At 34.1% G+C, this 25,999-nt stretch overlaps 1 protein-coding gene across 4 annotated transcripts in view; it reads right to left on the reverse strand.

The window, feature by feature from the left end:
• Positions 1–24,117, reverse strand: part of eng (endoglin) — an 80,819-nt gene extending 56,702 nt beyond the window's left edge. For 3 of the 4 annotated variants that reach the window (XR_012355587.1, XR_012355586.1, XM_073839967.1), the window contains exons 1-3: positions 24,006–24,116; positions 23,323–23,483; positions 5,434–5,579 (exon numbers count right to left, since the gene is read on the reverse strand). Coding sequence is in view for 2 of the 4 variants with exons in the window: in XM_073839967.1 (XP_073696068.1) it covers positions 5,434–5,579; positions 23,323–23,380 (204 nt within the window). In the remaining 2 variants the exon portion in view is untranslated. Of the gene's footprint in view, positions 1–5,433; positions 5,580–23,322; positions 23,484–24,005 lie in introns of all 4 variants that reach the window. The other variant, XM_073839968.1, reaches the window with a different exon arrangement.
• Positions 24,118–25,999: the final 1,882 nt, after the last annotated feature.

Genomic DNA, 25,999 nt, shown 5'->3' on the forward strand with positions numbered 1-25,999 from the left:
GAAAATGCTAGGTGGTCTGTGAAAAAAAGTTCAGAGGAAGAATAAAATATTTAAGGGTAAAAGTTTAATAATATCATTTCCTTATATGATAAATTGTTATTCTATTGAGATATGTTATTCTACAGAGCCATAGCTTTGATTCTTTTGAGATTTTAAACATCTAAAATTATTATGTAAAACATTGTCACATTTATAGAAGCAGATACTTATAATATTGTTAGTTTTCTCAGTAAATGTTTTCATTATATATAAATGTATAAAGTTTATTCTGCTCACCAAGGCTGCATTTATTTGATCAAAAATCCAGTAAAACAGTTATATTATGAAATATTATTACAATTTAAAATAGCTGTTTTCTATGTGAATAAATGGTCAAATCTAATTTATTGTTGTGATCAAAGCTGAATTTTCAGCATTACGACTTTTCAACATTTTTTGATTATCTATGTTGAAAACAGTTGTCCTGTTTTTTTTTGTTGTTGTTGTTTTTTGTATTTTTCAAGCTTCTTTGATGAATTGAAAGTTCAAAAGAACAGCATTTATTTGAAATAGAATGCTTTTGTTACATAATAAATTTCTTTTTTTTTTTAATTAACGACCTTAATTAAAAATGCATTGCACCATTCAAACTTTTGAACGGTGTAATGTATATTTATATTTTCAGTTATCTCTAAAGAATAATCGTTAATTGTTCCTCTGTGTGAATCTCGTATAATTCATGAATGTGAATCTGTGTTGTGAGGTGCAATTTCATAGCAAATGGCTTTATTCTGATTTTCGCGCCTCGTGTTTTCGTCTGCTGACGCGCCTTCTATATTTAATATGGAAACTGCGTGCTGAAGGAAACAATCCAGTCATGTTAATAATTTGCTGCAATCCTCAATGGTGTTTACAGAAACGCAGACCTCCCATAATCCATCGCTGTCCACCTCACTCCGTTTGGGTCAAACAATGTCCACCGCGGTGCCTGATCACTCGCCCCTGCTATTTTTGTTCCTGTACTTTCAAGATACAATTGTTTTCCTTTTGCTCATTTTTTTTCTCAAGAGCACTTTTTTCAGGGCTTTGCTGATGCATAACAGCTTCCCGTTATTCTTCGTCTCTCCTCTCGACCCGGGTCGGCTCCAGTATCCCAGACTCGGCTCTCGGCCAGGGTGACTGGAGCGCTGCCAGACAGTGACATCAATGAAGCCAGAAGCTCCGCCTACTCCAGCACAGCCCGCTTTACTCCGCCCCCCTGTTTCTGTTTGTGTGTGTGCTTTAAAGGGATAGGTTATTCAAAAATGACAATTCTATCACAATTTACTAAGAAACTCATATTGTTTTGAAAATACTTAAAGGTGGACTAAATGACTCTGGTGTCAGTGACACAGTTTGGATATTAAACATTGTCTGTTTTGATGAAATGCATCTGCCTTTAAGTAAAAAACCAGAATTAAGTCAAATCTACTGAACTAAGTTAAGTAAAATTAGCAAAGGAAATAAGTACATTTAGAGTTTGAGTAATTTCTACCTAATTATTTTAAGTTTACCCTGCAGTCCTCAAGTACAATTCACTCAGCCACTGTTTGTAAACTTAAATAGTTTTTGAATATGAATGGGTCATTTTGAGTAGAAAATTAAGTCTATATGTTAAAGTTTTCAAGTTTTCATTTTTAAATACATTTTAAATACAACAAGTTTGTAGTGAGTACTAATATTCGATTTACTCTTTTCTTTATTCTTGCCCGAACTAAATTATTTAATGTAGAAATTACTTATTATTTACTTCACCACAAAATATTTTTTTTATCAGTGTTAAGCATACAAGAGTATTTGTTACAGAAACAATGAACTTTAATAGAATATACTTAAGTGTGAACTGAATGTGATGTTTTCTGACACTTAATTGCAATTTAATAAAAAAAGTATTTTAGCGTACTTACAAAATGCAATTAGCTGAACTTTACAGTGTTTTTGACTCAATTAAGTAGGACTTAAGTTCATCTTTATATGTAATTTCACAATTACTTCTATTGTCTATGACTTTTTTAACACACTGCTGAATGTACTAATAAGCATTTATGATAAACTAAAATATACTTTTTAGACTTGAATTTGACCTTATTACAAAGGGCACTTTTTTTTACAAAGTACTTTTATTAATTTATTTACTTATTGATTGATTTCACTGTAAGTTGTAAATAAAAGAAAGAATATTGTAGTGTTTCAGAATAAAAGCTATTTCAGTTTTTCTACTTCAAATTTCATGTTTATTTCATACTTTAACTTTTTTGTTACTTTTTGTTTAAATTTCTGAGTGGAGATGGTTTCCATACCAACATACATTACTTTTTACATACAGATTTTTTGAAAGTAGTCTCTTCTCTGTTAATATATTGTAAAAGGTAAATTATTGCTGTGGTCAAAACTGATTTTCCAGCATCAATTCTAGTCTTCAGTAGCTGCGTTTCCATTGAAATTGCAAATTAAATACGCCTATATGGATGTCAATTTCAATGTAAATTTCGCAAAAACTCCCTATTTTTTTACGCTCGCATGAGGTGGTTTTTCAGGCAAATCAAAAAAGGAGTGTTTTACAAACTGCAATGGAAAAGGCTTTTTCACATTTACAGGTCACCTTGCATACATAAGTCACATGATTGTTCTTTAATGTACTATAACCTCAAAAAAACACCTCATAAGTGGCGGCTTACACAAACATTGACTACACTTTGCTTGAATAAGGGGCTGTCCTTGCCATTAAAGCTTATTTAAAGCTTAAGTCTGCGGAGCTGATCGCGGCCACTAGTCAATATTCTGTGTTTATACCTTCGCTTCTGTAAAGATAGATGACTATGTCTCCTACGATTAAAATTAATGGCTACTGCGTTGGCTTCGACATACATAAACCTACCAACATCCATCGCCATTACTTATCGCAACAGGAAGAAGTTATGCTTTAGTCGCATAACAATGCCATAATTTCGCAACAGCTTTTTTTAGCAACTTTCAGAAAGCAACGGTTTTGCGCAAATTTGTAATGGAAACATATCTAGTGTCACATGGTCTTTCAGAGATCCAAACTTTTGACTGCATAAAAACTACTGTATAAAAGCAGTGTTTGAAAAAAATACACATTAAGAATTTGATGCAGACATGCACTTCTTTTTCACAAGGTTTGGCTTACTTTATCTCATAAACCTGTTTCAGTCAATTTTAGCTTTTGCTGGTTTGCAGATCCATTATCAGTTGGTCTGTAATGCAACATGTTCGAACAAAGCAGTTTCTTTCAGAAAACGTCCTGCTTTCATCACCAGAAACACAAAAGCAGCACGCTTTCTGTGTGCTCTTGACCTGCTTTTAAACAAAATTCCTTAAGAGAAATGAAAATGCACCCAGATGAGCCTATATTTAATAGAAAAGATGTTCGTCTTTCTACTGCAAACCATGTGAAAACTCAACATGTTGAATTCCCTGCTGAAGTGAAAGGACAGGGCATTTCCACAGCTCTCACGGCCTGTGATTCATTCACTCATTCAGCACAGATGAAGAAACATCCAGTAAGTCTTTAGTGCGTAATCATTCTAAAATCACTCTCAGCATCCTCACGCTGTGAAGTCAGTTATTCTCAAGCTGTCAGATGTGGATAATTAATCATTTAATCAACACAAGTGCATTTAAAGAGTAAACAAGCACAAAAAACCTGGTGCTGACGCACAAACCCGCTCTGCTTTGGCCGGGACGGGTGAGAGTTGCATCACCACTAATGGTCTGTGTTGGTCTTTCTTAACCACACGTGGAGAAACTGCACTGACCCCCAACTGACTGATGTGTTTGAACGCTGATGTTTCTGCTCAAATGAGATGGATCGACTGTAATATGCGAAAACCCTGAGTGCAACTCATCTGTTACTCATTGTGCTGGAAATTATGATTAAACGATGACATTACAGTCTATTGGTGTTTCAACAAAGCTTCTAGATCACCAACAACACCAAGAAATAAGAAGAACAAGGCTTGACGTGGAAAATTGTGACAAAACATATAGTATTATTGTACTAAAGATTGTATCGCTATTTTTGTATTATCTCAAAGTAATAATAATAATAAAAAGTCACAATTTTACTTAATCTTATATTAAACTTATATCTTATTTTTAAAAGTTCTATTCTGTTGTTTAGCACTTTGTTTGCCAAAAAATACAAGAAAATGCTTTATTTAGTTATATTTTAAAGGTTAATTTAATTTGTTATTGTTTTATACCTTAATTTGATTCAAATTTGTATTAAATCATAAATCAAGAAAAATTAAAGCATACAACACAGTTTTACTGCAAAAACTATTAAATTGTTAAAGTTTAAGTAATTAAACCATGAAAATAGAATTCAGAACAAAATATGACTGAAAACACAGAATTAAAAAAAAAAAAAAGGGAATTTGGAAAATTCATAAGCCCCTATAAAATGTATTTTTGTTAAACTTCTAATAAATTGCTGTTAAATTGTATAAATGTGAACCTGGTCCATAAATATTTGTTGGAATAGCCAAAAATACATTGCATGGGTCAAAAATCATTGAGATATCATGTTTCATGAGTATATTTTGTAAATTTTCTACCGTAAATATATCAAACCTTAATTTTTGATTAGTAATATGCATTTCTAAGAACATTTGGACAACTTTAAATGCAATTTTCTCAATATTTTTTATTTATTTGTTTTTGCACCCTCAGATTCTAGATTTTCAAATAGTTGTATCTTGGCCAAATATTGCCCTATGCTAACAAACCATACGTCAATGGAAAGTGTATATATTTAACTTGTATAATGTATAAACCTAAAAAAAAAAAAAATACTCTTATGACAGGTTTTGTGCTCCAGGGTCACGAATGTCATTTTTAAAAATCTAATTATTACTCTAAATTGTATATATATCAATCGAGATCAGTTGTGCCCCTTTTTAAAAGATGTAACAAAAGTCTCAGGTGTCCCCAGAATCATTTATGTCATTTTGAGTAGAAGCAGAAACACGCTGGCAAAAGTTCCCAGATCTAACATAAACATGTGATTTTTTTTCCCCCAATTGTTTACCTCTACAGAAATAACCGACTGTTTAATGTGGTGTTAAACTTGTGTGTATTTGAGAGTTTAAGCGCAATATGACATGAAAGAAAACTTTAGTTTAGTTCCCACATGCTGTGTGACAATATTTCAGTATGATAGACGATAGAGTAAGATACTTCTTTAGCAGAGTATCTCAGGTATGTGCTGTAAAGGCATAGCCCTGTTCTGGAAAAGGGGGCGGGGAGCAGCAGCCCATTATTTTGGCATGATTTTAATGACTAAAATTTAATTTAACCATTCAAATGGAATAAATGGAGTCAATTTAAAATTAAAGAGCCTTATGAGGCACACAGTGATGAAGCTGTTCGACACTATTCATGCTGACTTACAGGTGAGGACAGCAGCTTGAGGATGTGGACTTCTTTCCCGTCCCAACTGGTGAAGTTTGTCCAGCATCCCAGATGTATTTCCTGCAGGGTGATCCAATCATTGCTGTATCCGGGAACATCCTTCAGCTCACAGATCGCACTGGATTCTACAGAGAATAAAAGGCAGAGAGTTATTGAAATCATTTATGTTCTTCATCTGGGCCCTGGAGAATAATAATATCCTGCCAGCAGCTCATTAATCATCTCCAGAATAATGCACGTCCTTCCTCTGGAAGACACGGGTCAGGTGTCACTTCCCGAGCAGCAGAACTGAATCAGGCCGAATCAGGCTGATTTCAGAAGACAACACATATTACTAGTAGCACAAAAATAACCAAAGCTGTCTTCTGATTTCAGATCAACACTAATGTCATGAGCTGAGATACAGTAGGATGCTGAAACACTGCTATTGCCTCATGATTACTTCATTTGACAGAAGGATGACAAACGTACTGTAGGGAATCTAATGGTTTTGATTATGATTCCACTTCTTGTTGTTCTCTGATGCTTAAAATATTGAGTAAAAATTGTTTTAAGTAGATTTAGATTAAAAGGAAATCACATAACTGCTTTGATGGCTTCTAAATCATCATGTAAATCATCAAAGAAGTCTAAATATGACGACAATGGAGCTTTTAAATGAAGCAGTCATTCTGAATTCTCTAATCATTTGTGAGCCTGGACCACAAAACCAGTCATAAGGTTAAATTTTACAAAACTGAGATGTATACATCATATGAAAGTTCAATAAATAAGCTTTCTATTGGTATATGGTTTGTTAGGATAGGACAATATTTGGCCGAGATACATCTATTTGAAAATCTGGAATCTGAGGGTGCAAAAAAATCAAAATACTGAGAAAATCACCTTTAAAGTTGTCCAAATTAAGTTCTTAACAATGCATATTACTAATCATAAATGACATTTTGATTTATTTATAGTAGGTTTTTTTTACAAAAAATATTTTTGGAACATGATCTTTACTGAATTCCCTAATGATTTTTGGCATAAAAGAAAAATCAATAATTTTGATCCATACAATGTATTTTTGGCTATTGCTACAAATATACCCCAGTGACTTAAGACTGGTTTTGTGGTCCTGGGTCACATTTTATTTCCTGTATTTTTGGACATATTCTATATAACTCAATGTTCTCCTCCAAACAATACGATGGGAATGGCTGTTGTTTATTTATATATATGCTCAATACTATTAAAAAAAATTGGGGTCTTTAAGATTAATTAATTTAAAAATATATAAATAAAGAAATTAATACTTTTATTCATCAAGGATGCAATAAATTGATCAAAAGTGACAGTAAAGACATTGCAAAAGATTCTATTACAAAAAGATGCTGTACGTTCTATTCATCAAAAAATCCTGGTTTCAACAAAAAGCAGCACAACTGTTTTCAACATTAAGATTATTCAGAAATGTTTTCTTGAGCAGAAAATCAGTATATTAGAATGATTTCTCAAGAATCACGTGACACTGAAGACTGAAGTAATGATGCTGAAAATTCAGCTTTGATCACAGAAATAAGTCAGTTTACAATATAGTCAAATAGAAAACAGTTATTTTAAATTGCAATAATCCTTACTGTGTTTTTCATCAAATAATTGCAGACTTCTCTCAAAAACATGAACAAATCTTACTGACCCAAGCCTTTTGAGCCTTAGTGTATATCTGTTTCTTTAGTGATCCAGGTAAACAAAACACTGCAGATACTTTCTGCTCCTTCACAAAGGACAGACAGAGTGGGAGGAAATACAGGAAGCTACAACAACTATAAGGACAACAGGAAATGCCATGTTTAGACGTCAAGCTGATGGTGACGGCAGTCCAGGCTTTGTCATAGTAAGTTGGGGCTTATCAAGGATGTAGGCACAGTTTGAATGGAGACACGCTGTAAATACAATGCTTATTCTTAATGAGCATCTCTGTCTTGATTTCCAGTAAAAAATATCTAAACATATAAAACAAAGTACATTCATCTGATAACTGCATATGGCTGATTTGCCAAAGTTAGGCTGATCCCCCACCTCGTCCCTCCCCACCTGCCAACGATTCAGATTTATTTGAATAATATTCTAATGGACCGTGTTGTGACATCATAGCATCCGGAAAACAAACGCTGTAGTCCAAAGGAGCCGTCCGTTGTAGTTCTTGAAAAGAGATTTTTTTTAAACTAAATATCTCCCTTTGGATTGGACTTGTAACTTTGTAGATTTTTTTATGCCCAAACATACACACCACACACTGGCTAAAATTCTAAAAATTGAAAAAGCATAATAGGACCCCTAAAGAAGTAAAGAGTTACCTTACTAGTTACTTAAAAAGAGTAATCTGATTGCATAACTCGTATTACTTGTAATGTGATAACCCCGAACACTAATTTGGATATAAGGGTATTTGGTGGCACTGCCACTTGTTTTTTGCAGAAAAAAAAAAAAACAGGAAAAAACATTAAACAATCTCCCAATCCAACAACATTCAACAGATAGTCAATACTGGATTTGAAACATTTACATCTGTCTAAGCATTAGTCTGATTATTGACTCAAACACTGTCAATAGAAGGGATGTAAAATCAATATCAAAATCCCACAATGCGATAATATCGCAATATGAAGTCGAGGATACAATATTTATTGTGATATTTAAAAAAAAAAAAAAAAGACAAATGAAGAATTGTAAAAAATAAATAAATAAATAAACGTATACATTTTAAAGTTAAATTATTCTATCTAATGTATTTTGAGAGTTTAAAATGAATCCATCCCATGTTCTAAACTAAGAAAACTTAAGTCAGAAAAAGGCCTCAACTTTAAAGGGGACTCAACCCTTTTTTTTGTGATATACTGTCTTAGTCTAAATTAGATTCAAACTGGTGTTTTAGGAAGCCCAGCAAATTGGAACAGAATAACAATAATAACAAAAATGAAAGCAATAGCCATATATTGTAAAACAATTGCACTGCAAAATAAATGAAAATGAATGTTTCGTAGTTTCATAATATTTTACACTACCCTGCTGAAAAAAACAGCTAAAACCAGCCTAGGGTGGTTGGCTGGTCTTAGCTGGAAGTAGCTGGTTTTAGCTGGTCTCCCAGGCTGGTCAGGCTAGTTTTTGCTGATGGTTGCTGGGAAAGTGGCTAAAACCCCTTTAAAACCAGTCTGCTGACCAGCTATGACCAGCTAAAACCAGCCAACCAGCCTAGGCTGGTTTTAGCTGTTTTTTTTTTTCATCAGGGTACAGTTGGAAAATTACAATACTTCTTTCCTCATTGCTACACTTGAAAGAGATATTTTGAATTTGGACTGCATTAACATTATCCATTTAAAAAAAACGCTAGCTGTCAGCAATTCATACTGCACTTTCCAAGCTTTTATTTTGACGGAAACTGCAGTTGAGCTTTTATTTTGAAGCAAAACTCCAGCTTCAGTGAAAACAGGCTTACAAAAATGGATTTCACTTCAAATCTAGTGAAATACTGTAATCAACTGCTACGAAAATAAAGCATAACTGGTGGCCATTGTGTTCCTAAACACGTGCTAAACTCACAGCACATTCAATAAACGAGTTAACTGCATTAATTCAATGATCATGAGATCACGAGCTGATTGCCTGAACAAAGTGCGCGTTTTGAACAGATTTGATCAAAGGATTAAACCATTTTGCTCTTTCTGTTTTAGTTTGTTTGACAGATACTGTGTCAAAGCATAATGGCCCAAAACACAACTTTAAAGACCTTTTTTAAAAACTACACTTTTTACTGCAAGACCTATCCTTTCATACTGCATGGGACCATAGTATCGTTAGTCAATAGTACACTTACTGGACACTTAAAGGGATAGTTCACCCAAAAGGGAAAGTTGTTTCAAACCTTTATGACTTTCTTTCTTCTGTTGAGCACAAAAAAAAAGTTTTTTTGATGAATGTTGGTAACCAGACAGCTGACGTTAGCCACTGACTTCAATAGTATTTTTTTTCCATACACTCTCAAAAATGAAGGTGCTTCACGATGTCATAGAAGAACCTTTTTGTCTAAATGGTTCCATAAAGAACCTTTAACATCTGAAGAACCTTTCTGTTTCACAAAAGGTTCTTTGTGTCAAATAAGGTTCTTCAGATTACAAAAAGGTAAGCAAGAAATGGCTCTTTTAAGAACCTTTGACTGAATGGTTCTATGTGGAACCAAAAATGGTTCTTCTATGGTATCGCTTGAAGAACCTTTTTGTCTAAATGGTTCCATAAAGAACCTTTAACATCTGAAGAACCTTTCTGTTTCACAAAAGGTTCTTCGTGCCAAATAAGGTTCTTCAGATTACAAAAAGGTTACCTTTGCCTAAATGGTCCTTTGTAGAACCAAAAATGGTTCTTCTATGGCATCGCTTGAAGAACCTTTTGAAGCACCTATTTTTAAGAGTGTACTATGGAAGTCAACTGATTGATATCATTAATATTCATCAAAATATCTTCTTTTGTGTTCAACAGAAGAAAGAAACTATAAGTTTGGAACAACATGAGGGTGAGTAAATGAAGACTGAATTTAAAATTTTTCAACGAACTGTCCATATAAATCCAAATATTTATCAAAAATACTAGTTTTCAGCACAGAAATCCATCCACATCTAACCGCTAACAAAACACACATTTTTCTTCGTACGTCTTCATTATGTTGTTCTGATGGGCTGTCAGAGAGACCATCAGTGCTGACGTTCATAATGATGATGAGCAGCAGATGAATGATTTCTCCAGCGGCCTTACATATATCAGTCAGACTCATGGGACGTAAACGCTGACCCGCAGAGATGACCCGGAAATGCCAGAGCTTTCACTAAGCACTTCTGTGTTAAATGAGCTATAAGCCACAGCTTTATCTCGTTTCATCGATGGCTCTTTCCCATGCAACCAAATGTTTAAGGCTGCGGACATCCAATCGGGCCTATTTCTCTGAGCCAAGACACAAATAATGCCCCGCCATCCATCACTCCGCCTTCCCGGCAGCTCGTTTGTTATTTTCCCTGCCCTCGTGTGTAAGAGAGAGAGGCTTCATTTTACATTTTGACCCTCGGGCCTTCGTCTGAGGCGACACACACTCACACAAACACAAGAGTGTGTCAAGGCTCTCGTCGACTAGGTGAATATCAGAGCGGCTCGCAGAGGAATTGCTTAATACTGGAAAACACACGCAGCAGGGCACCATCAGATGAGTTTCATTTCTAGCGTTATGAGCGAAGAGAAGGTCACGCGGCGCTCTAACGCACTCGTGGATTTTCAATGAAGGCTTCACGTTTTCAATTTTAGGAAAATGCTTCAAATCAATCAAAGTATATGTCATGATGCTTGTCCAGACATCAGTGAAAAGCACGATCGCACTGAGAACACACAATCATTTATTTCCTCAAGTCAGGTGAGGATGGGAAATTACTGGCCTCAGGATACAAGGGGCTGGACCTTATGGACAAATACAATAGCACTGTATTTTTTTCTGTATCATATAATATTGATATTTTTGACAGTAGTTATTTCTTAGCATTGATAGGGAAGGAAATGCATTGAATGAATGTTAATGTAATGAATTTAAAAAACACTTTTTAATTTACGGCTCAATAAATTGTTTAATTTTTTTCTAAATGCTGTTTTTCTGCTTTATCATTTCTGTTTTTTTAAGTTACAATACAAGCTTTAATACATCGAAAGGAATGTTTATTGACATTACTTCATAAAACCTATACAATTTAATCAATCTCTAAAATCTAATCAAAATAAAACAATTACGTTGCATTTTCACTTTCTGTTAAATAAGGTGCTGCACAACAGAACACTTGTCTGCTGTATAGATTAAAACATGGCTAAAAATATCATGGTTGTATGATATTCTTTAATAATAATAAGAATTAAAAAAGTAAGATTTTATATAATACAATATATTATACTATATTAAAATATTAAGTTAAACCACATTTTATTTTGGCAGGTTGTAATGCAGAACCTTGAGTTTCTGTTTCTGTTTTCTTGAGTTTTTTATATATATATATATATATATATATATATATATATATATATATATATATATATTATTTTTTTATTTTAGTTTTTTTTTTTATAGGAACATGCAACTGATCATCTAGACGAAGTCTAAATATTGAAAATTACTCAAAGGTTTATTATCAATATTTATTTATCGCCCTACTCATATAACCTATGTCTGGGAAATTCCCATATTGTAATACTTCTCTGACTGGCGGGACTCGAACATCAGAAAAGAAGATCTTAGTTTAAAAAAAAAAAAAGATTAATTGGAAGATGACTTCTTAAAGAGTGCATTTTATACATTGCTCTGCTTGACTGATCAGCCAACATTCCTGTTTAAACAATTTCATGGATTTGGGCCTGGACCATCTGGGTTATGATTTTATGAGCACTGACTTATTAACCCCTGATGCCATATCCACACCATTTGTTTTCTCCATTAACTATTTCCAAAAAAACAATAAAAAATCAAACAACAAAAAAAAGTTCTTCCACAGAATTTTTTGTCATGTTGCAGTACAAATATCTAAACATTCCAAGTTACCATACATTTACTTGAGAAGCAAATTAACATAAGAAGTTTAATTTTCTCAAAAACTAATTTAATAAAAAAAAAAAAATAATAATAATAAGGGGGGGGGGGGGGTAAATTAATAAATAAAGTGACTTTTTGCCTAAACAATCTCTCAGTAGGGTCAGAAAATCTTATGCTTGATATAAGTTTATTTTTCTGTACCTTTCGGTACTTTTTTCCTCTTGGATTAAGTATAAGATTTAATTTTGATATATTTATCAAAATACCAAAAATAAAATGGGTCAAAATTATCAATGTTTCTTTTATGCCAAAAATAGGATATTAAGTAAAGATCATGTTCCATGAAGGTACTTTGTAAATTTCCTACTGTAAATATATTCAAACTTACAACTTTAATACAACTTTAAAAGTGATTTTCTCAATATTTAGACTCTTTTTGCACCTTCAGATTCCAGATTATCAAATACTTGTATCACGGTCAAATATTGTCCTATTCTAACAAACCATACACCAATTTGTTCAACTTTGATGTATCTTTTTTTTTATTATTATTATTACCATTATGACTGGCTTTGTGGTCCAGGGTCACATATATAATAAATAAAGCTTTATCTTGCTTTAACAGATTTAGTTTAAATAGATTTTTACTGGAAAACAAGACAAAAAGAAGAAGTAAATAATGTTTTGGAGTGTATTGTAAAACAGTGTATTCTGATGAATAAACATTTTTCATCAGCAAGCAGCATAAATCACAGATATTTCATTATATTACAGAAGAACGGGTTTGTGTGTGTTCTTGTGGTATCCTCAGCCAATCAGTGTTGTCATAAAACTGCTGCACCTGAGCGATTGGTCACATGACATTTATGACATGTGTGATTGGCTCAAAAACAACCAGACAGCGAGTCTGAGCGAAGATGGCAGATTTCCAATCATGTGCTTCTTTGGGATTGAGTTCATCTGGCGATACAGACCTCACATTCGAGGGGTTAGGAAAGGTATTTGAGAACACTACTTTACTCCATTTGGTGCTGATAATGACAAATAAATGACACATTTCACCTTTAAATCGCAGAGCAACAAAAATGATGACTGACAAGGAATTTTAAAAGCTGATCTTGAGCAAGTCCATGTGTCAGCATTTCCTCACATAACTGTTTCTTGCTTTTAAAGGTCATAAAAACAGCAGACACTGTACGAAAGCACTGAGTCACTGTAAAAGGGTCTGAGATAAAGCTGATGTTTTTCAGAAAGCGTGTTGAACTGGCATCCTGGAAACGCTCAATTCCGGCTCTGAGTCTCGTCACAGGTCAAAGGCGCCAGAAACCTCTTTATGAATAACTCCTTTACCAGTAAACCTGTCTGTTTCCTGTCAAAAACATAATAAGAGACTGGGAGGATTGTCTGAGAAGCTGCACTGACGTGAACGAAGCCGCGGTTTGAGTGATAGCGACTTGAGTTCGGATAAGGTTACAGTGAAACATAAAACATGCTGCAGATTTTGTGGAAAACACCTTCACTGACATTTCCGGTACCAAAATAGATCTGCAGGAAGCACGTATTTCACCCTCCTGATTGGTTTCCTCAGCAGATTCAAGCAGAATGTATGTCATGTTTTCAGTTTATGTACACAGACAATAAACAGATCTCATAGTTGTTACACATTTTAAGCAGATCTGCAGTGAAAATTAACCACAAGTGAATGAGGCGATTTGTTCATTTGTCAATCAGTCTAAAAGCTCATTCAGAAACAGAAAGTCAGTATAGATTCTGAATCACTGCGTTCAGGCAGCTGAGCAGGAACTACAGTCAAACCTAAATTTATTCAGACACCTTCAACAATTCTCACATTATCACAGTTTGTTCACTAGTTTAGAAAATGGTAATAAAATATGACAAGAACTCAGAGTTAAACTGTGTCTGAACAAATTAACCTTGATAATCACAAATGAACCCAAATTTATTCAAACACCTTCAACATTTTTCAAATTATAACAGTTTATTTGCCATAGTTTAGAAAATGCTAATAAAATATGACAAGAAAATATGATAATCACAAACTAACCAAAATGTATTCAGACACCTTCAAAATGTCTCACATTATCACAGTTTATTAGCTATAGTTTAGAAAATGGTAATAAAATATGACACAAATAAGGTTTAGGGCTTATTTATTTTTTATTTTATTTATTTTTTATTTTATTTAATGAAATTTCATCAAAACAAAAATGAAAGATGTTGTCTTGCCAGTTAGCTAAAATACAATAAGGATGTTGTATTTCTGTCATTTATTCTTTCATTCATTCATTTATTAATTTAAGTTTATTTAGTTTAATTTATTTTAATATTTAAACTAAATGAAAATGAGAAAATATGCCTTGGCAACTAGCTGAAATAAAATACATTTGTTGTGTTATTTATTTATATATATATATATATATATATATATATATATATATATATATAAGTTTCATTTATTTTAGTGCTTAAACTGAAAGTAACAAAAGAGAAATGTTGACTTCGTAACAACAGGAAAAAAACTTTTTTTTAGTTAATTTGTGTACTTTGTTTTTGTATACTTTTTTTAAGTCATTATTTTTTTTTTATTTCATGATTATATTATACAAGTTCATTATGTATGAGTAATGCAAGTATTCTTTTATTGTTTTAGTTGTATTTTTAATCCTTAATTTTCAATCTTAGTAAATTGTAATCCTGCTGGTCAAGCAGTCAGACGGCTGGACGCTGTCGGCCGGGCGGGAGGCTGATGAAAGTGTTTTGCAGGCGAGGACGGAAGAGAAACGGTGAGGTGGGGACGGGGGGAGAGACAGGGAGAGGAAGAGCGGGAGAGAGGGAGGTCACAGGCTGCTCCGCACACCTATTGTCCCAGCGTTTCCTCGGCTGCAGACTGAGGCCTAACCATCCACAGGAAGACAAACAAACTCTTATCAGTGGCGCGCAGAGCCCTGCGCTGTCCCCTGGCCTCTAACCCCTGCGGCCGCCCCGCCACATCACAAATCCCCCAGATTCATCTATGCATCATCGTCGTTGAAGGATTCACCACGTCAGGCGCGTGCCTGCCGAGGAGCCAGTTCACCCAGACGCCGCGGCCGGGACCTGTGGAGACGGCCTGTCTTTGTGTAGGTCTGTTTAAGCCTCTGGGAGCCGACTGTCGGCCGTCTCATCGTGTCGGAAATAAACAGAGCAACAAACTGACTGTGGGGCAGATCGCGAACATGCTGCCCTGTTTCTAACCTCAAACTAGAGGGGGACGGCATTTTAGATCAAAATAGTTAGGTTAGGGTTAATGTTAGTAGAATACGTTGAAATGTGCTTGCAAACTTAGTACTCAATACAATGTCCTGAGTGGACTATAATTCTAAAGCCAAAACAATACAATTCCTTCACATTTATGCGCCTCGTTTAAAGCTGTAAAAACATCTGTCTTTCTGAGCCACTACATGCCACCTATAGAACATGCAAAATGTTAATTATTTTACCAAAATAAGAAAGCTCATACAAAACGCTTGTTGTTTTTTATTTAGTACTGACCTGAATAAGATATTTCACTGCGACGTTTACTTGCTGTACAGTCCACAATAGAAAATAATAGTTAAATTTGTAAAATTAACCCTGTTAATGCTGTGTTGTTACCTGAATGATCCACAGCTCAGCTGTGGTCTCTTGTTTGTCCTGAACAGTCAAACTGCCCACTATTTATCAGTAAAGTCCTTCAGGTCCCACATAGTCTTGTGCATTTGAACCCTTTCCAACAACGACTGTATGATTTTTAGACTCTGAGGACAACTGAGAGACTCATATGCAACTATTACAGAAAGTTCAAACACTAACTGATGCTTCAGAAGGAAAGACCATGCATTAAGAGCTGGGGGTGAAAACTTTTTTAATTTAAAGATCATGCTAAATTTGACTTAATTTGTCCTCTGGGAAACATGTAAGTATCTTCTGTAGCTTCTGAAGGGCAATATCACAAAATATGATACTTGGGCACAATAAGAAAATGGTGCACATCTTCATTCTGTTCAAAAGTTTTCACTCCCGGCTCTTAATGCATCATGTTTCCTTCTGGACCATCAGTGAGCATTTGAATCTTCTGTAATAGTTGCATATGAGTCCCTCAGTTAACCTCAGTGTGAAAAGATGGATCTCAAAATCATACAGTCATTGCTAGAAAGGGGTAAATGCTGAAAAACCAAAGAATTTGTGGGACCTGAGGGATTTTTCTAAAGAACAGCGGGCACTTTGACTGTTCAGGACAAACAAGCGACTCATCAACAGCTGTGGATCATTAAGGTAACAACACAGTATTAAGAATCAAGTGTATGTAAACTTTCGCACACTGTCATTTTTATAAATTCAACTCTTATTTTCTCTTCTGGACTATATGTAACCATCTTTTATGTGAAATATCTTATTCAGGTCAGTACTTAATAAAAAATAGCATGTATTTTGTATGATCCCTCTTCAATTGGTAAAATAATGAACATTTTGCAGATTCTGCAAGGTGTATGTAAACTTTTGACTTCAATGTACGTTTTCATGTCCTATCTTCCCAAGAAGTCTCAACAAGTTCAACATGTTTGACATAAATACAGAACTATATTGAATTTTGACAACATGATCTGGCCTTTTTCCGTCAAACCGCTTCTCCTAGCTGCAGCTTTCTGTTGGTTTAGAGTATTCCTTCTCCAGATTGCCACCTCAAACCTAAAATCTGTCTTCAAACTGCCCAAGTGGCCTAAATAACCTTCAGACTTCAAGTCTCTTTTCAGCCCATTCAGGTATTCAAACGACAGACCTTCAGACTTCAAACAAACCTTCAAACTGTTTTAAATTCCCAGGCAAGGCTATGTCAAAAAACTTTTAAACAAAAAAAAAAAATAGCTGTTTCTTTTCTAGTTAGTCATATTCTCTCAGCGTGGCTGCGGCACAATAGCAGCACGACACGTGCTTTCTTCCTCTCCTGAAAAATAAAAGCTGCCTCAGCCCTCTCTAAACGCTATTTAAATACATGCATTTGCTTGCAGATTTTACTGCATTTGCTTGCGATTTTCACTTTCTCTGATTCAGAAGATATTAGACAGTCCTGAGATGTACGTGCACGTCAACACATTTACCACAAGCTTTCCAGTGGCTGTATTCCATGCTAACTTCATGCAAACGACACGCACATAAATAAGCAAATAATGAGAGATTTCTGATGCACCTCACAGAGAGCCAATCTATCTTCTCCGCCGTAATTAGCATGGCGACTCGGGGAGGAAAGACTCATTTAGCGGAGGCTGTTAGCCGGTTCCTCTAAGCAGATGGAAGCGACCGGGTCTCAGCGCACAGGAGGGGCTTCTAATCACTCAAATCTGATGTAGCTTCACACAACATATGCTTCCCGAAGCATCAGCGGAGAGCAGACATCTCCCTCCAGCACTCCTGCAGAAGTGCTAATGACTCTGACCTAACTCAGATTCATGGACCGGCTTACTGGTCGCGTCACTGCACCGTTAGCATCACCGCCAGCCATCTTGGCTGTACGTGATAAGATAATTAGCAGCGGATGTGAAAAATGCACAGCACGATAACTGATGTTTGAGTCTCTGTTTTGGTCTTTTTGTAAGAAAAAGTTTAATAAACGTGGCATGATGATATTCAGTCTGCTGAGATGTTAAAATGCATCTCATTGAGGAAAAGTGTTCTTAAGTGTTAACTGAATTTAATGTTTGCATACATGTGATTGCATGTTAATGTTAAATTTGCAAAATTAATGTTAAAGTTGCAAGTGCAGAGTGTTTTTGACCTACTTAAGTAGGACTTAAGAACATCTTTGTCATTTCATAATTACGTTACCAGTCAAACGTTCTTGAACACTAAGATTTTTAATGTTTTTTTTTTTTTAGGAAAGTCTCTTTTGCTCACCAACCCTGCATTTATTTGATCCAAAGTACAGCAAAAACAGTAAAATGTTAAAAAAATATTTTAATATTTAAAAGAACTGCTTTCTATTTGAATATATTTAAAAATTTAATTTATTCCTGTAATCAAAGCTACATTTTCAGCATGATTACTCCAGTCTTCAATGTCACATGATCCACGTACTTGAAACACTTGAGTACATTTTGGTTTTTCAGGATTCTTTGATAAATAAAAAGATTCTAAGATCAGCATTTATCTGAAATAAAAAATATATATACTAGATATTATACACTATACCATTCAAAACTTTGGAGTCAGTATCATTTAATACTTTTATTTAGCAGCGATGCTTGAAATTGATCAAAAGTGATGATAAAGACATTTATAATGTTACAAAAGATTTATATTTTAGATAAATGCTGTTCTTATGAACTCACTATTCATCAAAGACACCTGAAACAATTCTACTCAGCTGTTTTCAACATAATAACAATAATAAGTGAATTTTTGAGCAGCAAATCAGAATATTAGAATGATTTCTAAAGGATCATGTGACTGGAGTAACGATGCTAAAAATTCAGCTGTAAAACCACAGGAATAAATTACATTTTTCAAAATTTTGGATCAAATAAATGCAGGCTTGAGTAGCATCTTTGAAAAACATTTAAAAACCTTACTGTTCAAAAACTTTTGACGGGTAGTATACTTTTATTCTCCTTGAAATATGGTTAAAGTACTGCTGAAAGTACTGATACACATTTTTGGCAAACTAAAATATACTTTAATGTCATTTCTATTGAAACTATTTTTGCAATTCCAACTTCAAAGGTCATAATGAATAACACTACGGTTAAGATGTTAAAGTTTAAAATTTAGAGCACGACAAATTATTACGATTATTGATTCAAGTACAGTTTTAAAAATACTTGATGCGGAGAAATAAATGCACTTCTTTTTTGATCATCTGAAGAAAGAAAATGATTTTTGGGTGAACTACCAATTTAAAGGAACAGATCAGGCAAAATAAAAGGTCCATCCATACAGTATATGCTTATGCATACTCAAACTTGGTTAAGATGTGTTGTGCCAAGTTTGACACAAATGATGTCGTATCCTGGTTGTTACACATTGGCAATGTGCCATGTTTGAATAAGCACAAGTGCAAATGAGATTTGAGAGCTACTGCAGATGGGAAGAATGTAAGGATTTCAGGTTTCCAATGAATCATAATATACAACATTTGTCCTTTTTGGCCACTTGTGGATCAGACCTGCATGGAAATTCTTAATGGAAATTTTTACTTTTGTGTTTTACTTCTGAATGAACGCTGCCTTTAGGGCCAGAGGTTCATGGCCCGTTCAGTCTGGTGAAGTTTAGCAGCTGATTCTAGATCAGTGAGTGGGTCAGACGGCTGTGATAAGCACTCATAACACAGCTCTTATCAGTGACGGCGCGGCAGCCGCTGGCAGTGCGACAGTGCTGGTTTTCAGCGAGTTGTAGTTTATCTCTGTCTGACGCTAATGAGCCATTCATGAGTCAGGCTACGGCCGGCCGACTCGAGAGACCACCTGACGCTCCAGAGACAGGACACGTCCTGAGGGACTCGGGACAGACAGAGACACAGACAAACACAGAGACACTGGGAGGGGAGCGACAGCCACCCACAAAGTGTCTTCTGTGTTCTAGTCCAGAGTTTATTTGTAGCACTTCAAAGCGTACCTCCGTGATAAGAGACGGAGAGTTACCGCTTACAGTGTTAAAAGAGACATAAAATCAACATGAAATTATTTATAATGCATGCTATCATTCAAATGTTTGCAGATTTTTTTTTATTTTTAGAAATTAAACCAAAAGATAGAATCAGAATCAAAAGAATGTTTCTTGATTCTGAAGGATCATGTGACACTGAATACTGGAGTAATGAAATGATGCAATAAATTACATTTTAACATTTTAACACTTCAATAGTAGTGCATTTTAATATTAATAATAATTGTTTGTTTTTATAGTCTTTAATCAAAATGAAACAATTCCCATTTTTACTTTTATTAATTTTGTCATGAGCTTTAACAATTTTTATGAAATATCTATTAGGATCATTTGACACTGAAGACTGGAGTAATGATGCTGAAAATTCTGCTTTAATTACAGCAATAAATTACATTTTAACGCTTGAATAGTAGTGTATTTTAATAATAATAATTGTTTGTTTTTATAGTCTTTAATCAAAATAAAACAATTCCCCTTTTCCACTGACAAAGCCTTTATTTTTTATATTTTTCGTTTTCATTTTTACTTGGGCTTTAATCATTTTGATCAAATATCTCTTATGCTGTAATTTATTTTTTTAGTTATGGTTATATATATATAATTTTTCTGAAAATATTAAGATCAAAAAATTTGCCATTAAAAAAGAAAGAAAATCACAACACTGTCTTTGTTGGATGACACAGCTCTGTTTAGAAAAACTTTACTATCAAATTATGTTTATTATTGCTAATGGTGCTGAACCTACGCACGTTAAATGTGAGGAGTCAAGAACAGATCAATCTGTAGAGTTTAAAGTCTGAGAGAATAAAACAGGATGGATATGTGGAGAACAGGAGCGCAGCAGACGTTCAGAGCTCATTCCAGTTTCACAGGGAATACTTGAAGACACAAGTGTGTAAGGCTTAATTTGAGGATTGTGTGAGTGTTTCTTTGATATTTTCTCTCGTCTTAATAAGATCTTCTTGTTCACACTTCACATCAAGGGAAATCACACTACTAGCAGAAGCTTTCCAGTGGCTTCTACACGCTTCCATGTCCCAGTTTGTACAAAAACGTGCTAATTGCACACACAAGACTGAATGACAAATTCAGACTTTCATTCCGCAAGCCTGCCTTAAATTGATCAAAAATGACATTAAAGACATTTATAATGTAACAAAGGGTTCTATTTTAAATGAATACTGTTCTGTTGAACTTTCTATTCATCAAAGTATCCTGAAAAAATAAAATGGATCATGGTTTCCACAAAACTATTACGCAACACAACTGTTTTCAATCTTGATAATAATCAGAAATGTTTCTTGAGCAGCAAATCAACATATTAGAATGATTTCTGAAGGATCATGTGACACTGAAGACTGAAGTAATGAATGATGCTGAAAAATTTGCTTTGATCAGAGCAATAAACACACTATAAAATGTATAAAAAAAGTCTCTTCTGCTAACCAAAGCTGCATTTATTTGATCAAAGTACAGTAAACACGGTGTTATATATTTAAACACACTATGAAAGTGATAGTGTTGTTATATATATATATATATATATATATATATATATATATATATGTGTGTGTGTGTGTGTATATATGTATGTGTATGTGTATATATATATATATATATATATATATAAATATGTGTGTGTGTGTGTGTGTGTGTGTGTGTGTGTGTGTGTGTGTGTGTGTGTGTGTGTGTGTGTGTGTGTGTGTGTGTGTGTGTGTGTGTGTGTGTGTGTATATATGTATGTGTGTGTGCGTGTCTTTTACTGTATTTTGATTAAATAAATGCAGCTTTGGTTAGCAGAAGAGACTTTTTTATACATTTTATAGTGTGTTTGTATATGTGTATATATATGTATTTTACTGTATTTTGATCAAATAAATGCAGCTTTGGTTAGCAGAAGAGTCTTTTTTATAGATTTTATAGTGTGTTATATATATATATATATATATATATATATATACACCATTCAACATATAGGCTACAGACACAGATTCAAGCATTTTATCCAGCAAATTTAAACCGAAATAGGACAACCAGAGCTCAAAAAAAAAAAAAAAACAAGAAGAACAAAAAAAAAACACAGTCAGAGGAAAAAAACAGATTGTTAATTGGAAGTCCGAGATAGAAATCGGTCTCCATGCGGTCGCGTCACAGGGTCTCACTGCCACCCAGACCAGCCGGCGGTCCTTCAGTGGGCGGAAGTGCCTCATTTAAACGCTACACGCCATATTTAACACAGGGATTTTTTTTCCTGTTAGCATCATTGTGCTTATTCACTGAGGAACGTCTGTCTCTCTCTCACGCTGTCTATGCGTTGCAGTAATACTGGTGCTACGGCGGGAATATCAGGTAGTTACATAACGACCCTTGCGTGTTCCTCTTCCTGAGGATGTCAGATCCACTGGTTTTCTGTGGATTACACCCGTTAACTACTACTCAAGCAATCAAAAAGCTCTGTCCCGCTGCCTAAAAACCACTAAAATCCCGCTGCCTTACTCTCCAATGACGGACGCACCGACTGACCCTTTCAGGAGTGACAAAAGCACGAGAAACTGCTGAGCAGAGTCAGTTTTTTTTCCAGTAAAACGCAAAGTGAAAGTACAAGCAAAGCAGATCACTATATATGGCACACACTGGAAGCCAGAAGTACGAACAATGCTGTCAGCTATTATTCAAACACGCTGGAGAACTAAAGCTTCATGTCTTCTCACTAACAGAATCCTGCGTTTATTCTCACATATCAAGCCATCAGTGACCAAAACAAAACACACCTGCGGCATCTAGATAAGAGAATTCAGATTGACTCTTACAAGATTGAATCTTAACATGTCAAAGGCTTTTCAGCAAGATCAAGATCAATCCTTTACACTGGGCCTTTACAATAAATAACTTGCATTTCAGTTAAAAACTTGATATTAAAACTATAGCCAAAGACTCTTCAATGGCTCAACACATATTTGTCCTAGACCTAAGTAAAAACACCAGTATTTATCATCTAATTCTGATATCTCTCTGCACACACTGAACTTTAAGTCAAAAGTATTATTTAACATCACCTAAATGCATTATACCAACAAAACCATTTTTATACGTTAAATCAGCTAGAAAGAGCTCTTTAAGGCAACATATGCAATTGTCCATGTTTTACAGTGAAGCTGCTTGCTGAGAGAAATGTGATTATTTCAAATAAGTTTAAATTTATTGTATTAGCGTGTCAGTATATGTAATTAGTGCTGTCAAATGATTAATCATGATTAATCACATCCAAAATAAAAGTTTTTCCTTATATATGTCTGTATACTGTGTATATTTATTATGTATAAATAAACACACACATACACTATTTATTTTGAAAATATTTACATATATAAACATATTTTTTCTTAAATACACTGCATACACATGTGTGTGTGGTTATATACATAATAAATATACATAGTACACACATATATTTTGTAAACAAAAACTTTTATTTTGAATGCACTAGTACAGATTTTTTGATATTAACCAAAAAGTCAGCACGTTTACTTCATGTTTGTCTTTGTCAAGCACTTCAAACATATCAACAGTCTTCTTACCTGAAGCTGCGGTTCCCAGACACAGAAGAACAGCTACAAAGCATGTGATGCTCCTCATGTTCGGACGTGTGGTTTGCTACCAATGTTTCTCTTCTGATGGACTCAACAGTTGTGACTGATATTTCAGAGGAGTGACCAGAATATTCCACACTCAATACTTCCTGAGAGAGAAAAATCAACATTAGTTTGATGGCAGTAGAGGACCAGACTAGTTAGCACATATATCTTCATTCACACTTATTAATATTTTTATATATATATAACATCCTATATACTGCTTATATATTTATGCATGCCTGTGTGTGTTAACTTTAATAGAGCTGAATCACATAAAATGAGTTTAATATTCAGTCAGGCTAAGTTAAAGTAAATATAACTAATCATTAGTCATTTCCTTAGTTGTGATTCATAACATTTATATTAGTCACAGTCTAGATGATCACTATACTGTACTAAACAGTAAATATAACACATCTGAATCACACACAAACATACGATTGACTCGTTATGAATCCATTCACTTAAAAGTTGTTCAATTGTTATTAGAACCGCATTACAGCGCATCTAGAAAGTTATTATGAAAGCAACGAGCGAGAGACAGAGTTACTGTAACTAAACAGAGTCCCATTTCACAAACAAACCTCTTAACCTGGTAGGCTGAAAAAAGGGGGAAAGAGTTTTACCTTGCGCTGGAAAGTCAGCGGCTCCTGCAGTGATCCGTCAGATCAGATCCAGCGGTCAGTCAGTCCAGCTGAACCCTCAGCACTGACATCATCAGCAGCACTGACCCTCCCACTGCTCACACAACAGCACTGCTCCACTCACTCACACACACAGAGAAACACAACAAACACACAAGAAATCAGCTTTCATACAAGGTGCATATGGAGGATGATAACATGCATGATATACTGATGAATGATGATCAGGTGAACGATTGATGAGGAAGAGGATGATGCTGCACAGATGTTCTCACGGCCTGAATACTGTATGACTGTCTGAGGATAGCGCCCTCTTCAGGTGGAACACCATTATTGATATGTTCAGAGACTGTTCAGAAAAAAAGATCATCTATCTATCTATCTATCTATCTATCTATCTATCTATCTATCTATCTATCTATCTATCTATCTATCTATCTATCTATCTATCTATCTATCTATCTATATACCTATCTATCTATCTATCTATCTATCTATCTATCGGTCCCACTTTACATAGGTAAAGCCTTACAAGGTACATAGGTGGCCTTAACTACTATGTACTTACATTTAAATTAATCATTTGGTACAATGTACTTATTGTGTACATACATGTTTTTGCATTTTACTTATCTTTTTTTCAAAACCTATATGTAATTACCTTTGTAATTAATTTCTGTAATTACCACTGTTGACCCATCCCTTACACCCTAACCCACCCTTAAACCTACCCACACCACCAAACCTGTCCCTAACCTTTCCCATATCCCACCTTAATAGAAGCTAAAGTGTTTTGCAATATGACCACATTAAGTACATTGTACTTATTATTTGATGTAAGTACATAATAGTTAAGGCCAGCTAATATAAAGTGTGACCTTATACTTTACTTGCATTCTAATTTTTGAATGCATTTATGAATTACAGTTTTTCTCAATCGATCTGGCACATTTCTGCAAACTCAGTTCTCAAACCAGTTAACACAGCTTTCTGAACACTTTGTAAGTGTCCTAAACATCATATTACACAAAACACAAATCATTCGAATAATTTTCTTCCTAATCTTTTTGTCCAAAATGTCACGTTTTGTAAGTGATGTAATGTATTGTATTGTATTGTATTGTAAAGAGTTATCCAAAGTATTGTCCCATGGTTGTTAATCTTGCACATTTATAGCCAATGTCTAAATGTATTTTTCTTTTTTTCTTTTCATTTATTTATTTATTTATTTTATTTTTTATTAGACTTTTTTATTATTTATTGAGAACATTCAGGTGGACAGTCAAGTTTATTTTAAATATCAAAACCACTACTGCAGTAAGATTTTTAATATATTTTTTAAAGAAGTCTTTTTTGCTCACCAAGCCTGCAGTTATTAGATTCAAAGTACAGCAAATACAGTAAAATTTTTGAATTTTGTTTCTATTTAAAATAACTGTTTTCTATTTGAATCTATTTTAAAATGTAATTTATTCCTGTGATTTCAATGCTGATTTTTTTTGCATCATTACTCCAGTCTTCAGTGTCACATGATCCTTCAGAAATCATTCTAATATTCTGATTTGTTGCTAAAAAAAAACATGTATTATTATTATTAGTAGTAGTAGTAGTAGTAGTAGTAGCAGTAGTAGTAGTATTAACATCATTATTTTTATTATTATTATTATTATTATTATTATTATTATTATGTTGAAAACAGCAGAGTAGAATTTTTTCAGGTTTCTTTGATGAATAGAATATTCAGAAGAGCATTTATCTAGAAATCTTTTGTAACATTATAAATGTCTTTATCATCACTTTAAAGCATCATTGCATCCACCCAATAAAAAAAACAATAAATAAATAAATTTAATTTAAAATAAATACAAATACAAATTATCCTGACTCCAACCTTTTGAAAGGTATAGTTTATAATGTCACAAAAGCTTTTTATTTCAGATAAATTCTGAATGATATTAATAGTAATAATAATAATA

Source organism: Garra rufa, chromosome 5 (assembly GCF_049309525.1).
Source record: "Garra rufa chromosome 5, GarRuf1.0, whole genome shotgun sequence".
Taxonomy (NCBI): Eukaryota; Metazoa; Chordata; class Actinopteri; order Cypriniformes; family Cyprinidae; genus Garra; species Garra rufa.